General features: G+C 48.6%; 1 protein-coding gene across 4 annotated transcripts in view; it reads left to right on the top strand.

The window, feature by feature from the left end:
* Nucleotides 1-2,263: 2,263 nt before the first annotated feature.
* Nucleotides 2,264-16,726, top strand: part of LOC138164892 (adenylate kinase 4, mitochondrial) — a 91,080-nt gene continuing 76,617 nt past the window's right edge. The window contains exons 1-2 of one of the 4 annotated variants that reach the window (XM_069092835.1): nt 2,264-2,359; nt 3,717-3,997. In XM_069092835.1, coding sequence (XP_068948936.1) covers nt 3,853-3,997 — 145 coding nt within the window. In that variant the 5' untranslated portion in view covers nt 2,264-2,359; nt 3,717-3,852. The other 3 variants (XM_069092834.1, XM_069092833.1, XM_069092832.1) reach the window with 3 other exon arrangements.

The following is a 16,726-nucleotide window of genomic DNA, read 5'->3' as shown; positions in this document are numbered from 1 at the left end:
TGTAATAAGAATGTAAATTTTAAAGATCTTCCCTGCCCCTAGGCTAATGTGCACCTGAAGCCTGGGGTGGGGGAGGCTTGTTTTTCAGTAGATACTTCTTGATTGGCCAGTGAGTCAATAAGGTTGTTACATTCTCTGAGCCAGGAGAAGGCTATATAAGCCCTGAAGTGTAGCTTTGTTTTGGGACTCACTTTGAGAAGTGTTCTGTGATTTGATCTGAATTCTGGGAAGCCGTTGTTGAGAGTCCCCCGGCTTTGAAAAACCCAGAATGTGGAAACCCAGATGTTGACTGGGTATGGATGTAATGGTTGGACAGTTTGGAAATCTGTCTACTTGATGTTTCTGTCTTGATAATTATGCCTGTATACTTTGAGGTTCAGGGTGCTGACCTTTTCTCCTGAACAAGGTAAACGATATATGTCTGACTGATTAAAGTAAGCTTGTTAACCCATTTTGAGTTGCTTTCCTTTAACATAGCAGATCCAAGAACCTGTGGTAGCTGCAAACCCTGAGGACGCGCTTGGGGTGCTTGCTGCTACACATGTCTTGTGAAACCTGAGGACCCTTCCTCAGAATAATGTTTTAAAACATACAAAATAAAATACATGGGATGACAAAGGGCAACAATTATATTGAAATAAAGATACATTCCCCCCCCACCCCCCCCTCCATCAACGCATTCTTGGACCCTAGGTGAGGAAGCCCTGTCCAAAGGGAAGTTGTTGTCTAGTCCTGTCTGACTCTTTGTGATTCCATTCGGGGTTTTCTTTCTTTTTCATTTAATAGTATTTTTTTTTCCAATTAGAAGTAAAGAGAGTTTTCAACATTCACTTTTATAAGACTTCGAGTTCCAAATTTCATTTGGGGTTTCCTGGCAGAGATACTGGAGTGGTTGGCCATTATTTCCTTCTCCAGTTCATTTTACAGATAAGGAAACGGAGGCAAACTTGGTTAAGTGACTCGCCCAGGGTCATTCAGCTATTAGCTGTGTGAGGGTGGATTTGAACTTGGGTCTTCCACACTCCAGGCCTGGCACTCTATTCACTGTGCCTTCTAGCTGCACCTACTACCTAGTTGTCCCTCGAAAGAGGAAGGCAAGTTCCAACGGCCTGGCCCTGGGACCAGAGAGGACTTGTAGGTCGGGCGTTCAGGGACCTCTTCCATTATACTTGAGGAACCCTGGGGTTGCCTCCCGCTTTGCTGTCTCCCTGCTTCCAGGACCCCAAGGCTGGCCAGTGGGGGCTCTCGAATAACCGGTAGAGAAGGAGACAAGTGGGGAGAACGCAGAGGAGGCAGAAGCCGGCGTAGCTAGTTAGCTGGGCTCTCTAGCTTGGGTGGGCGGAGAAGCCAAGGGGCCACTGACAGCCCGGGGGCGTTGGGAAGGGGCGCTAGCAGGGGTGCTGGGAAGGGCAGAGGCCCGGGCGTGTAAACCACCGCGCCCTGCCCGGGGACGTGTTAGGAGGCGCTGCTGGGCTGCAACTGCGGTCGCAGCCGCTGTACCCTGAGACGCTCCGCTCCACAGCCAGCATCCGCCCCCATTCGCTTAGGGGTGTTACCGAGACACCCCCCAAACGCAGCCCTTTAAAGGGCCAGGCCTGGAACGGCCTGCGGGCTGCAGCCGGCCTCCGGTGGCACAAGTTCCTTTCGAGTTGGGTGGTCTATTTTTGAAACTCAATTTCCCGGAAAAACGGAGTGATACTTAGCGGTGAGGCCCAAAGGCCGCCGGTCCCCAGCAAGATTCACGGCTCAGGCCCCCCAGCACCCTATGGCGTTCCGCGCCTTGTGCTCTAGAACCCGGCTGCCGCGTGCAACAATGTTTCTAAGGGCCTTGGAGCTCCGAGTTCTAGCTGGGGGTTCATTCTAGGAACGCGGCTCCCTGCACTGCAGCCCTGGCAGCAAGAGCCAGATTCTGCCTTCCCCCCAGCTCCACACCGCTGGTGGTGGCTCCCATGACTCGGGGCAGGGTTCTAGCCGGGCAAGGGCGAGGGCTGGCCCGGGGGGTTTGGCCTGGGGAGCGACTGGAGAAACTAGGGTAGAGATTCTGGGATGGGGGACCTGAAACTGGGCCCGGAGTGCAGGTGGTGGTGGTGGGAACGTGAGGAAAGGAAGGTGGAGGGGGCTCAAGGGGCAAGAAGGGGGCTGGGAGCGGGGACACGGGGGTTCTTGGGCGGGTAGTGCCCAGGGCAGCGGGAAGACAGAAAAGAGTTTCCTTCTTCTTGCCCCTCACCCTGTAGGGGTGTGTCCCACAACCGTGAGGCTAAAGGTGCAGCCAAAAGGGGCCCCGTCAGATCACTACCCTCCCAACCTGTCCTGGCACCGCCACAGACTTGAACCCCCAGTCCCGGGCTCTGGGGTTAAGGTGAGGAGTGGTTTTGGGGCGGGGCTCTACCACGCCGAATGGGAGGGGGAATGATATTGACCCAGACTACTAGCCAAGGCTGACAACCACCGAACCGGTACGGCTTAGAGGCGGGGAAGGGAGGGGGAATGGGGCAATGTTGACAAGATCAGGTAGGAGTGAAGGGGAGGAGAAGGGAGGAGGGCGGCGAAAGTTAGTTCATCTTAAGGGTTAGAGAGATGGACTTAGGAGTCTGGAAAAGGGTTCGAATCTTGCCTCTGACGCTTTTCTACCTATGTGACTGTGAGCATATCCCTCAGTTTCCTAGACTGTAAAATGAGATAGTTGTCCTTTCCAAGCTCTAGATTCGTGACTAGGACTAGGTCTTGCTTCAGGAGGCATGGGGTGGGGTTGGGGCGTAGTGCTCCCCAGCAGAGCTGCCCAGAGAGTCGTGGAGGCCAGAGCTCGGGGCGCCGCGCGGACTGCACTGGCTCACCACCCCTTGGGCTGCTAATTAGCCACCGAGGAGTTTTCTTAAGGCTGTTTCTTTTATACCTCATTCCCTTCCTCCCTAGTCCCCAAGTCGGTGAGTTGGGGCCCCGCCCTCTCCCCTTCCCCCCCCCCCCCCCCCCATCGGGAGAGGGGCCCGGCTGGCGGACGAGTGCCCCGGATCAATCACAGCCTGGAGGTGGGAGCCCCGCCCCCCTCCCGCCTACCCGCCGCCGCCGCCACTGGAGATCCGGCTACTGGGCGAGTTCCCACGGCCGGTGGGCAGCGGTCGCGGCCGCAGGCGGGGACAGAGGCGGGGAGGGGCCACCGGAGGGCCCGAGGAGGCGCTGCTTATTTAACGCTGCCCACGTGCGAGAACTGGGTGGGAAGAGAGGAGGGACCCCCCCCCCCCCCCCCCCACCCCCCACCCCGGGGGAGCCCGCGGGGGCCCGGGGGGGGGAAACCAAACGGACCCGGCCGGGGGGGGGGAACGGGGGGGAGGGGGGGGGGGCCCCCCCCCCCCCCCCACACACACACACACACTGGGCTAGACGGCCGGAGGCAGAGCGAGAGAAACCAAAGGGAGCCGCAGGGGTGCGTGGGGCTGGCTGGCCCGGGGCAGGGCTCATGCTGCATCCCTTCTGGGGTCAGGGACCTAGCGCTCTGGGGCTCCCAAGCACTGATCCCTCACTCCGGGAGTGCTAGGGGTGGGAGTAGAGGGGCTGGACCGAGCTGCCCTCTGACCCGGCGGGGCTCAGCGTTCCCTCCCACCCCACCGAGGCGCAGGGAGGCCAGGGGATAAAGCCAGACGGGACGGGGGCGGCGTGGCGTGTGCGCTGCGGGCAGCCGCGGGGGGCGGTGGGCTGTAAGTGTCGTTCTTTTTCCGCAGGGGCAGAGACGCGGCGGGCCATAGGAGGGGGACGGGGGCAGGGAAGGGAAGCGGAGAAGAGTTCTGGCCTTTTCCATCCGTCCCGGGTCTGTCGGGGCGGCTGTGGCCTCCCCTTTCGCCCCCTCCCCGAGAGGTGATGGCTTCCAAACTCCTTCGGGCCGTCATCCTGGGCCCGCCGGGCTCAGGCAAAGGGACCGTGTGCCAGCGAATCGCCGACAGCTTCGGGCTCCAGCATCTCTCCAGTGGCCACTTCCTTCGGGAGAACATCAGGACAGACACGGGTGAGTAGAGAGGGAGCCGGAGCTGGCCTGTGTCTGTGTGTCTGTGTGTCTGCGTGTTTGTGCGCGCGCGCGCGCGTGTGTGATTGAAAGAGAAAATGACCCTTCGCTTGGCTAGCCGTCCCGCCTCCTTCCTTTTCTACGTGCCGGGGCGCATGCAACCAACCAGAGTCCAGCCTGCCAGGCAGGCGAGGCTGCGGATTAACCGTGCCCCATTTGGAGCTGGGAAAATGGGGAGGAGTCACTGGGGAGGTCTGCTGGAGCCGGGGGGAAGAGCCCGGTTTGCAGGGATGGAAGCCTCAGGCTGGATATCTTTTTTTTCTTTCCCCCGGGGTGGAGGGGAGCTTCGCCTCTAATCCAGCCCCGAGGCTAATCCTGCCCCTCCTGGAAAAACCCACAAAACTCAGCTGGTGCGTTTTCTCTGACCTCAGAAAACAAAGCGGCTAGCCGCTGCTGGTTCATGAACGCTACCTTCTCCTTCAGTCAAAAGCTCCTTTTTTCCTTCATCCTCCAAAAGGACCCCAATTCTCCCAAACCTGAGAGGCGGCCAGGAACTTCTAAATTCACCTCTCGCCTCTAACGTAGACTGGGTGTGAGACAATGTACGGGCTAGTCACTAAACCTAGAAATGCCCCAGGCCAATTCTAACATCCTACAAATGGTTGGTTGTCTTGCCTGCAAAAGGGAAATCACTGAGAAGGAAAAGTCTGCAGAAGCTTGGTCCCTAACTGTGAATTTGGGCCAGTGAAAGCATTTACTAAACCTTGTAATTTGGGCCTCAGTTTCTTCCTCCATAAGATGGACTGGACTCTTGTGAGACCCTTTTTAGCTCTGGATCTCCGATCTTGGCCCATACATCTTTGTCTGGGCAGAGGAGGCCAGTGGGCTGAGAGCCCCTTATCACCTGAGAGAAGATTCTGCCCTCATCAGGTCGGTGTTGGAACACGTGCAGGGAGGACTCTGACTGTTCTCCCCGAGTTAACTCTTGGGATCCTTCCGTTTCTAAAGGGTCTTTTTGTTCAGTTTTACCTCTAAGGTGTAAACAGCTTCAGAAAGAAGAGAAATTATGGAAAGGTATACCCATAAGGGTTGATCTTTTAAAAGACTGGGCCAGGTTTTGATTCATTATAACTTTCCTGGGAATTACTTATTGAGAGTTGTGATGAAATGATGATTGGACCAGCACGGAGCATTTAGTCTGACTTTGCTTAATGCATCCTTTCGTCAGGGGTCCTAAGGTCCTGTGGGGTTCTTGCTGGTATGTGCCCTGCCTATGGGATACCACAGATCCTAAGTAATATGGAAACACACCATAGGACTAGTGCTGGAAGGGACCTCATAGGCCAAATCCTCCATTATACAGATAAGGAAACTAAGTCCAGGTGAGGTAAGGTGACCTGCCTGATCAATTAGTAATGGCCGGTGGTGAGATTTGAACCCAGAGGCAGTCCCCTTTATGCTGTACCATGCTTGCTGCAGATTATAGCTAGAGAATTTCATTTTAGTGGTTTTTTGTTTTTCCTTGGAGATGAGGGTGGGGGGAGGTAGGAAGTGAAGGATTGGGGGTCAGAGAGAGGAAGATTGCCTGACTTATTAGAAGCAGGATGGGAGACATGTCTGGAGTTTTTTAGAGATTAAGCTAGGATTCCATGCTTCCCTAGGCACAAAAGGGAGACGGATCATCTATCAAGCTGGGGCTCAGATTTTGCTTTGTGTCCATTGCTTGGTAAAATGAGTTGGCTTAAAAAAAAAAGACAAGAATTCCATGTACTGATGAATTGTATCCATGCTGAGTCTGGCATGATTTTTTCAGTATGTATTAAAACTGGGGGGAGTGAGCTTGCTGACTTCTAAGCCCAAGGGATGTGTGTTGGGTCAGGTTTCACCTCTAGTCATGGGAAGCCCAGGAGGGGAGGGGAGTCGAGGCCACAGCTGGCGTGGGTTATGGCCAGTGTCTTAACACTCCCCCTGGTTGAGTGTGATGACAGGCTTACTTCCAGCAGGAAGCTGTTTGTACAGGCTAGCCTGCTGCTTTTCAGGGCTTGTAGCCTCTCTCATTATGGTGGGGGGGGGGTGAGGGAGAGGGAGTAGGGTGAATGTTCATCCAGTCATTCCTTGGGCATTTACCTCCTTACCACCTGCCCTCCTCCTTCTGTTTTTCCTCTTTCCTTACTCCCCCCTTTCTGTATTTCAGCATTTTATTACATGCTTTCCCACTAGAATAGGAAATGAGGAGAGATGTCAAGGATCTTGGGCTTTTTTCTCTGTTGGAAGAAAACCATAATGTCCAACATCAAGTTCATTTTGTCTCACAGTGGAAAGAGGACAGCGAGGGGGGGGGTCAGAAGTTGGGTCACAAGTGGCATTTACTTGTGTGGGGGTTGGGGGCTGCTATTTTCTTCATTCCCCTCCTTAATCAGAGTGAGCAGAGATGATTGTGGCAAACAAGAAAACAGCCTTTTTGCTTTTCTGTCTATTGGATGTTTTCTTTGCTCTTGGGAAATTAGAAGCAAAACATCTCCTTTCTGAAAGCCTCTTGCCAAGGGTTGCATGAAGGCTGTAGTCATCGGATTTACGGAGTATCTTCTATGAGCCTAACAAGAAAAGCACAGTGCTTGGTATATAGTGGGCCCTTAATTAATGCTTATGGACTGACTGCTATTGCCTCAGGGAGCTTACATTCTATTATTGGTCAATAAGCATTTACTAAGTGCCTCCTATGGAAGGCACTATGGAGTAGTGGATATTATGCTGGCCTTGGGTTCAAATCCTGCCTCAAGTACTTATTAACTAACTGTATGATCCTGAAAAAGTTACTGAAACTCCCTGTGTCAGTTTCCCCATGTACCAAATTGAGGAGAATTACACTACGTGTCTTCTAAACATGTTCCAAACTACACGTCTTCCTTGCAGTTCTAAATCTGTGATACTAATGAAGCGCCTGGCACTATTCTAGACCTTGCTAACACAGAGACCGAAAATGAAATAGCTCCTGCCCTCCAGGAGCAGGGAAGGGACACGTCTCTGTAGCACTAAAGGTTTATAAAGTGCTTTACTTCTCCTATTTCATCGACTCCTCAAAACAACCCCAGGAATGAGCTGCTTTTATTACTCCTATTTTACAGATGAGGGAAACTGAGGCCCAGGTTGGTACAGTATCTTGGCCAGGGTTATCTTCCTTCACCACACCAACATTGTCTCTCAGTTTGCAAATATTAGACGTCAGTACCTGGGGTATCTCAGGAAGGAGGGGGATTTCAGAAAGTCTTTTCCTGACCCATTGGGTCTGAGTTTTTGACCATCCCTGTGTTGAGCCCTGTACTCTCCAGAGAGTACTGAGGAATCATAACCATGGCTACCTAAGAGTCTCTGAGGTTTGTCCTGGTTTTGATGCTGGTAGAGACCAACCGCTCAAGCCTCCTTTTGTGAGTTGTCTCGTAGAAGCGTGCATAATAAGTTATTGACAGAGGCTGGGTGTGGAATCTGGGTATGGGGACCCAGCCTCTTGCTGTCAGGAGGCAGCCAGTGAGGTATAATGGAAGCACGACTGGATATCACAGCTTGGCCACTCCCTCCCTGGCTGAGTTTGGGCAGCCGATTTTACCTCTGGGCCTCCATTTCCTCATCTGTAGAACAGGGAGAATGATAGTGCTGCCCTACAGGACTGAGGTGAGGTATCTCCAGGGCTGGGGGAGGCTCTGATGGGGAGACAGTACTTGGTTTATTGCACACCTTAAAGCGCTGTTTTAATGTGAGTTAATCTCATTATTATTATTAATGATGTTACTACCCAGTGGAGACAAGGTGGAAAATACTTAGAGAAAGATCCAAAGAGTGCTTTGAGATCTCTGAGGAGGGCCCCTTCTCCCTGGGGGTCATCAGGGAAGTCTGGCACCCTAGATGAACCTTAAGGGCTGGTTTCCAAGGCCTTTTGGAACCACTCTGTTTTATTTATTTATTTAAACCACAGAGACTTTTTATTCTATTTTTTTTTCCAGTTCCAAATTTTTCCTCTTCCCCACCTCCTTGGAAGGCAAGAAAAACAAATTCCATTACAAAGCAGATTTCCACTTTGGCCATGTTTGCAGTCAAGACCAGCGGCAGAAAGCAGGCTGTCTGTAGGGCCTTAGCCACTTGCTGACATCTCCTTTAGGGCCCTCCCCCTTTTAGGAAGGATTTTGACAACCTGGCATGGGAATTAGCAGGATGGGGAGGGACGGGAGAGAGTGTTCTAAGAAACCTAGGAAGGGTCAGTCTGCACAGTCAACCAAGAAGCATTATTAATACATATTAATCTGAATTACTGGGTGTTGGGGACAGAATGTCCCCCCCCCCCATTCCAGGCTTACACGGAAGTTCTCTCTGCAGAGTAGGAGGGTGTAGCCTTAGGGGGAAAGGCCTAGCCACTGAGGGGCTGCCTGAGCAGAGTCTTTAAGGGAGGACAGGAATTCTGGGATGAGAGCATGGCAGGCACTTGGAGAGGCATGGGAAGGTAGGGCGAATAGTACCAAGGCTGGGTTGGGACATGAGAGCTATCTTCTGGTTGTGGGGGGCCTTGTGGGCTTCACATTAACTGTGTTGTGCTTGTTTCGGGAGAAATGACACAGCATCTGTACCCTGTCTTTGAATGGGTACAGTCAAACCAGGGAAAATGGATGCACTCTAGACTTGAGAAAAACCTGCTGGGCTGTCCCGTGGGATGTGAGATGAGATGGTGTTTTGTAAAAGGAGAAAGAGAATCAGAGTGGGAGGTCTGTGGGGGCCTCTCACTATGGACGCTGGTTCATTCACTTGAAGTTATCAAGTGTATGTTGAGGGCCCACTGTGTGGGGATGCCTACATGTCCCTTCAAAGCAGCTTTGAAACTGAGATTCTGACCCGTGAGTGACCATGGGAGTGACCTAGATTTTGCTCTGAGGTAGAGACTGAACGCTTTTACTCCACAGGCTGACTCAGTGACCCAATGGTGCATATAGTACCTAACCTGGACTCAGGAAGACACATCTGCCTGAGTTCAAATCTGTCCTTAGATACTTCCTAACAGTGTGACCCTGGGCAAGTCAGTTTACCCTGTTTGCCTCAGTTTCCTCATCTGTCAAATGAGCTGGAAAAGGAAATGGCAAACCACTCCAGTATCTCTGCCAAGAAGAGTGTGACATGATTGAGACAATTGGACAACAGCTTTGACTCCAAGACTAACACTGTCTGTCTGCCATGCCGTGCTATCCATCTGTGGGAATAAAGGTATAATTCGGTGTAGTATAAAAGGGCACACATGGTATAACATCTTAGCAGAGCCCCTGGAAAGGGGGTTCCCGATCTGGCTGCTGCTGGGATGAAGCCTTCTTCAGTCACCCTTCTCTTCCCCCAAGGCATCTCCTTGCGGAGGCAGCAGAATACCATTGACAGAGTTAGAAAGATTCAGGCTCCATCCTCGCCTTGGATGCTTCCTGGCTGTGTGACCAAGGCAAAGACATTCAAACGTTCTCAGCTTCAGGAGGCAGGTTTTGTAAATTAGTGTGAATGATGCCTCTGCCTTGGTGATGCGAGGAATCCCCGAATGAATAAATTCTCAGGTCCTTGAGGAATTTTGTTATTTCAGAGGTAGTCTGTTTTGCCTTTTGGGGACAAAAAATAGGTTTTCTTACTGAAAGAATCACTGAGAGGTACCAGTCACAGAACACAAGACTCAGACCTAAGAGCTTTGGGTTCCAATTCCAGCCGTGCTCGAATTTTTCCAGTTTCAGCTGACCGACTTTGGGCAAGTCATTCAGCTTTACGAAGCTGAGTTTCCCTATCTGCGAAAGGGCCTGCTAATACTTGCCTTCCTTAGCTTACAAGGTGGTTTTAATCAGTGAATCCACACTGAACCCACATCAAGCCCTTCCTGTGTGCCATCACTTTGCTAAACATTCAATATTTATTGTTCAATCATGTCTGAGTATTTGTGACCGCGTTTGGGGCTTTCTTGGCAAAGATACTGGAGGGCTTTGCCCTTTCCTTCAGCTCATTTTACAGATGGGGAAACTGAGGCAACCGGGGTGAAGTGACTTTGCCCAGAGTCACACAGCTAGTGTCTGAAGCTGGATCTGAGCTCAGGTCATCCTGATTCCAGGACTGGCACTTTATCCTCTGCTCTACCTAGCTGCTCAACACTGAGTATACAAAGACAGAAATGAAATGGTCCCTGCCTTCTGGGAGCTTCCATTCTAAAAGCACCTGGTGAAGTGTAAACATAGAAATGTCAGCTACTTTGCTTGTTAGCTATGCTGGTGATCACTAGAACAATCCTGCAGGGATTTGCTGCCTTTTTTGTAGGATTCTGGAAGATGAAAACTTTTTTTTTTTTTTTAAGGAGGGAAGGGATTTAGGCTTGATGCTGTGGGTCAGCGCCATCCGAAAGTGGAATGGGCCGCCTTGGGCTGAGGTGGGCTTGAGGTGGGCGCTGAACATCGCCAGGAAGAGATGGGATGGCCACAGTGTCATCTGACGAATCAGCCATCAGCAGGCGGCTTTTACGCCAGGCACTCAACTGACCATGTTTTTAGTCTCAGGCCACTGAAGTGCAGGTCCCTTCCAACTTGCAAATGCTGTGACTTTTCGATTGGTTAGTTTTTATTTGTGTGTGTGTTGTGCATTTATTTATATGTAAACATGTGCCTCTACGTTTATATATGTGTTCACGTGTGTGTTCATGAAGTCACGTTGCCACACATGTATATTGTTTTTACACACATGTAAATGTGCATGGATAAGTGTGTTGTGTGTGTTTGTATGTCGTATGTGCATTGCACACGTTACACACATGTATACATATTTTCATTTTACAGATGAGGAAACTGAGTCTGGCAGAGATCGAGTGACTTGTTCAGGGTCACCCAGCCAGTGAGTGTCTGGGGCTGGATTTGAACTTGGCTTTTCTTGCCTCCAGGCTTGGCACTCTGTGCCCTGTAGAACCTTCCAATTTCTAAGACTGAAACCCAAACAGCTTTGCCTTTTTCAGATGCTGAACTGATTTTTGAACATGACAATACATTTCAGGGGCCAGTGTATTTCCCATCAGTTCCTGATGAGGGATGGCCCCTTCAGGTTAAATATCTATTAAGGTAATTGATCTTTGCATAGATCTATAAAGTTTTTGCTTCCTGTAAAGCCCTGCCCTGAGTGCTGGGCGGTAGAGGCAAAGAGAGAACTGAGACTACCCCGGCCTTTCAGTGGCTCTGGACTGGTTCCTGGGGCCTCATAGACTGGTGGTGTTGGGGCACAAAGGCATGGCATCGCAGGCTCTCAGAGTAACCTTCTAGCCCCTCTGCCTCATGCCCAGTGAGTGGTCACCTGGCTCCTGTCGTATAGGGAATCTTAAATCGAGAGTCAGAGGGGCACTCATTTTACATGTGAAAAAAGAGACCCAGGGAGCTTGGCTGTCTTCCCCAGGGTCAGCCAAGGAGTCCAAGCCCCCAGTACAACTTCTCCAAGTCAGCCCGGCCCTTTCCATTATTGATTAGGCCCCCGAAGCCGCCATCTTGAGAGGCCTCATCATTGCCATGGTCACCCTCCACCTCTAACAGTTTGCAAACTCCTTTGTTTCTGCCTTTCTTCATCTCCCCCAGCACGAAGATACAGAGCAAATGCGTAATAAATGCTTGTTTGAGTGACTGACTGACTCCACTGGAGCCCCAGGAGACGGGCCTCCTTTTATCCTGACATTTGAACCCTCCCTCAGGACAGTGCCAAAGAAGCCTTCCCTTCCTGAGCTTCTGATGGCTGGGCTTTCTTCCGTGGCGTTGGGGAACGCTACCACCGCACCCTGCTAAGCTTTTCAGCTGTGGCTTCAAAAGGAACACGCCATTCGGTTTTTATTAAACTTGGGTGATGTTCCAGGCCTTAGATCTATATTGGTTCTGTATGTGACCCGTATGGGGTCCGACTCCTTCTGACTGAGGGCAGGGACTCTCTTTGCCTTTCTTTGCATCCATTGAGCGTAGCACAGTGCCTGGAATTCAGTAAGCATTTAAAAATGCCTGGTGATTGACTGTTCTCTTCCCATGTAGTATCTTGTATTTATTTCATATATATATTTGATATATTCTTAGCTGCACACTGTTTTCCCCCACATAGGATGCAAGCTCTTTAAAGGCTGGGACTAATTCATTTTTCTCTTTTTATCCCTAATAACTACTTCTCACAATGTTTAATAAATAGTAGTCACTAAATAAATACTTGTTGATTGGGGAAATAACCCTCAGGTGATGTTAACTGAACATTCATCAGGTAGATTTTGGCAGACACAGTGTAGAGAGTGGGACGGAAGACCTTAGCTCAAGCAATAGAATCATAGATCATGGATTTCTGAGCTGGAAAGTACACTTAAAGGCAATTGAGCCCAACCCTCTTATCTTACAGATAAGGAAACAGAGGCTGGCAGAGGTGAGGTGACTTGTCCAGGGTCACCCCGCTGGTGTCTGAGGCAGGATTCAAACCCCAGGTCTTCATGAGTCCAAGTTTTGCATCTCCTCAGTTTCCTCATCTATAAAATTGTGCTGATAATGTGCTTTTGGTATGGTTTTGAGAATCTAATGAGATCCACGCCATCTCAGAGTAAAGGAAACAAAGACTGAGCATTCTCAGCATTCACCTGGTGGTTTCTGGAGGGTGAAAGGCAGCACCTGTGTCCTGCCATCGGTCATTTCTCACACCATTTCATGTTTCCCACCAGTGAGCTTGTTGAAGGAGAGACTTGAGTTTCTGGCTCTGTATTCCCATCATCTTGCACAAAATAGGTGGGGAAGAAGGTACCTAGTTTCTCATTCTACAGATGAGGAAATGTAGCGGCAAGCACCCTGGCGTCCTCAGGGTTTGCTGCCACCACAGGTTCTTGGATCTGCTTTGTTAAAGGAAAGCAACTCAAAATGGGTTAACAAGCTTACTTTAATCAGTCAGACATATATCGTTTACCTTGTTCAGGGGAAAAAGGTCAGCACCCCGAACTTCAAAGTATACAGGCAGAATTATCAAGACAGAAACATCAAGTAGACAGCTTTCCAAACTGTCCAACCATTACATCCATACCAAATCAACATCTGGGTTTTTCAAAGCCGGGGGTGGGGGGGGGGGCTGGACAACGGCTTCCCAGAATACAGATCAAATCACAGGAGATTTCTCAAAGTGAGCCCCCCCAAAACAAAGCTACACGTCAGGGCTTATATAGCCTTCTCCTGGCTCAGAGAATGTAACAACCTTATTGACTCACCGGCCAATCAAGAAGTATTTACTGAAAAACAAGCCTCCCACCCCAGGCTTCAGGTGCACTTTAGCCTAGGGGCAGGGAAGATCTTCCAAATTTGCATTCCCATTACAGGAAACTGAGCCCAGAGTTTAGTTTCATCATCTCTAAAGTGATGAGGTTTTTGTGATGGTCCTTTAAGGGTCTTTCAGATCTAAAAATCTATGATCTTTTGAGTTGCTTAGGGTCTCACAGATAGCAAGTGACCAGGGTGAGATTTGAACCCAGGTCCGTTGACTCCAAATCTAGCCCTACTTTTATACTTTCTCTTGATGTTAGAGCTGAATCAGCCTTTATTCCTTAGCTGTCATTTATCCGGAAAAAAACTGTAGGCAAAGCACTCTTTAAAAATCTGTATTAATGGAAGTTGTTATATTAGCTGTATATTACCTCCTAAATCTGTCTTGTCCAATGTCACCTCCTGGTCATCCTGGGCTCTGCCAGTGACCTCGAAGCTCTGGGGCATCTGTCCAAACTGGAGGGGCTCCAAGGCCAAGTTCAGTGATCGATTGTGTGACTCTCAGCCAAGTTCCTGTCTCAGCAAGGGAGGGAGGTTGGTTACCAGAAGGTTGACCATCAGGTGATGGGTGTTTTTGGCCATGGAGATTCAGGAAGACAGTCTGTTACAGTCTGCGGCAATGGTGGGAGGGCACTGATGAATGATGGTGTATCTAGAAAAGGGTGAATTGTATGATCAGGAGAATGGAAAATGTGCTTCCCTAGATCAGTTGAAGAGACTCAGGGAGTATGTGCTTGTCACCTTCAGATACCTCAACGGCTGTCTTGTGGAAGAGGCAGTGGACATCAGCATAGTACAGTGCAAAAAGCCCTGGTCTCACAGGGGCAGAGTACTTGGGTAACAAAACATCCTCTGATGCTTACTTCCTGTAGCAGCAAGCACCCCAGTGTCCCCAGGGTGGCTGCCAACACAGGTTCTTAGATCTGCTTTTCCAAAGGAAAGCAACTCAGAATGGGTTAACAAGCTTACTTTAATCAAGCAGACATATCATTTACCTTGTTCAGGGAAATGTTAGTACCCCAAACTTCAGAATATACAGACAGAAGTTACAAGAAAACAGAAAAACATATCAAGCAGACAGGGCTCTAACTGTCTTAACCATTACATCCATACCTAGTCAGTTACCAGAGAGGAAAGCATCAACATCTGGGTTTTCAAAGCCGGGGGGCTCTCAGTGGCTGCCCAGAGTCTCGTCTGATCAAGTGACACAACACTTCTCATAGTGAGCCCCCAAACAAAGTCTCACATCAGGGATTATATAGCCCTCTCCTGGGTCAGAGAATGTAACAACCCTCGACCCACTGCCCAATCACAAAGCACCAAGGTGTGGGCGTTCCTGAAAAACAAGCCTCCCACCACAGGCTCCAGGTGCACTTAACCTAGGGGCAGGGAAGATCTTAAAAATTTATATTCCTATAACACTTCCTGTCCCTTAGCTTCCCTTGACCTCAGTTTCCCTATCTGCAAAATGAAGGGGTTAGACTCAATGGCTTCTAAGGCTCTAGGTTGATGAGCCTATGAACTTCTGAGCTCAGGGAACGCTTCTTAACAACTAGAACTATTTGAAAATGGAATAGGCAGCTATGGGACTGAGGGCGTGGGCCTCCCAGCGAATATTAGACCATTGTTTGGAATGTCATAGGTGCTTTGCAAACCTTAAAGAACTACACAAATGCTAGTTGTTGTTATTATCCAGGCAGAGGGTAGACCAGATGACCATTCAGATACCTTTTATACTTTGAATTTCATATATTTAATTATTCCATAAATGCAGCAGTACAGTGGAATGGAAAGGTAGATTTGGAGTAAAGAATTTCTGGGTTCATCAAGAATCTCTTCCTCCATCAGACCCTTCCTTTTTAACTCTTGGTAGCTGACACCTCTCTGAGCCTATTGCCTAACCAAAAGGAGTAAGCATTTATTGAGCATCTACGTTCTAGGCACGGTACTACTGTTATCTTAGTTGGAAATAGATTAGAAACATAAAGGGAGGAGAGTTTGTACCTGTTAGCACCTACTGCTCAGAGTTATCATTAGGACCTAAGGCGACAACGTCTCTTACTTTGGAGTGATACCTAGATGTTGGCCACCATTTTAATTTTTTATTCTTCTCATCGTCTATTCGATGGACTTGGATAGAAACAGGTAAATAACAATCCTATCATTGTTTGTTGTTATTATCATTGTCATTACTAGGAACAAGGTACTGTGCTAAGAATCAGAGATGAGACTTAAATGTAGATAAGACAGTCTTTGCCCTCAGGGAACTCACAGCTTACTACAACATTTCTTTTTTTCCCAATTATTTATTTATTTTTCAATTACATGTAAACAAAAATTTTTACACTTGTTTCTTAAAATTTCCAGCTCCAAATTATTTCCCTCCCTTCCTACCTTAAGACACAAGCAATTTGATATAGATTATGCCTATGTAGTCATGCATGACATTTCCATATTAGCCATGTTGTAAAAGAAAACACAAACAAAAAAAAAGTGATAAAATTTAAAAAAAAAAAGGATTCTTCAGTCTGCATTCATATGACATCAGGTTTTCCCTGGAGGTAGATAGTATTTTTTTTTTATGATAAATTCTTTAGAATTGTCTTGGATAACTGTATTGCTGAGAATAACTAAGTCCTTCACAGTTGATCATCATGTAGTATTTGCTGTTACTGTGTACAGTGCTTTCCTGGTTCTGCCCATTTCACTTTGCATTAGTTCGTGTAAGTCTTCCCAGGTTTTTCTGAGAGCATCCTGCTTGTCATCTCTTATAGCACAATAGTATTCCATCACAGTCATATATCACAACTTGTTCAGCCATTCCCCAGTTGATGAATGTCACTTCTGTTTCCAATTTTTTTTGCCACCACAAAAATAACTGCTCTAAATATTTTTTGTACATATAGGTCCTTTTTAAAAATTTGATCTCTTTGGAGTACAGACCTAAAGTGGTATTGCTGGGTCAAAGGGTGTGCAGAGTTTGATTGCCTTTTGGCATAGTTCCAAATTGATCTTCGGAATGGTCAGATCAGTTCACAACTCTACCAAGAGTGCATTAGTGTTCCCATTTTTCTCCATCCGCTCCAGTGTTTGTAATTTTCTTTATCTTTCATATTAACAAATCTGTTAAGTGGGAGGTGGTAGCTCAGAGTTGTTTGATTTTGCATTTCTCTAATCAATAGTGATTTAGAGCATTTTTTCATAAGATTGTAGATAGCTTGGATTTCTTCTTCTGAAAATTGCCTATTCATATCCTTTAACTATTAGCAATTGGGAATGACTTGTGTTCTTATAAATTTGACTCTGCCCTCTGTCTATTTGAGAAGTGAGGCCTTTATCAGAGAAAATTGCTGTTAAAAAAAAAATTTCCCCCCATGCCCTGTTTCCCTTCTAATCTTGACTGCCTTGGGTTTGTTTGTGCAAAGCCTTT

Source organism: Petaurus breviceps, unplaced genomic scaffold (genome assembly GCF_028583685.1).
Source record: "Petaurus breviceps papuanus isolate PSGF00001 unplaced genomic scaffold, PetGlider_PUasm1.0 207, whole genome shotgun sequence".
Classification (NCBI taxonomy): domain Eukaryota; kingdom Metazoa; phylum Chordata; class Mammalia; order Diprotodontia; family Petauridae; genus Petaurus; species Petaurus breviceps.
Note: the sequence above shows the minus strand (reverse complement) of the source record. Positions and strands in the feature narration are given on the sequence as shown.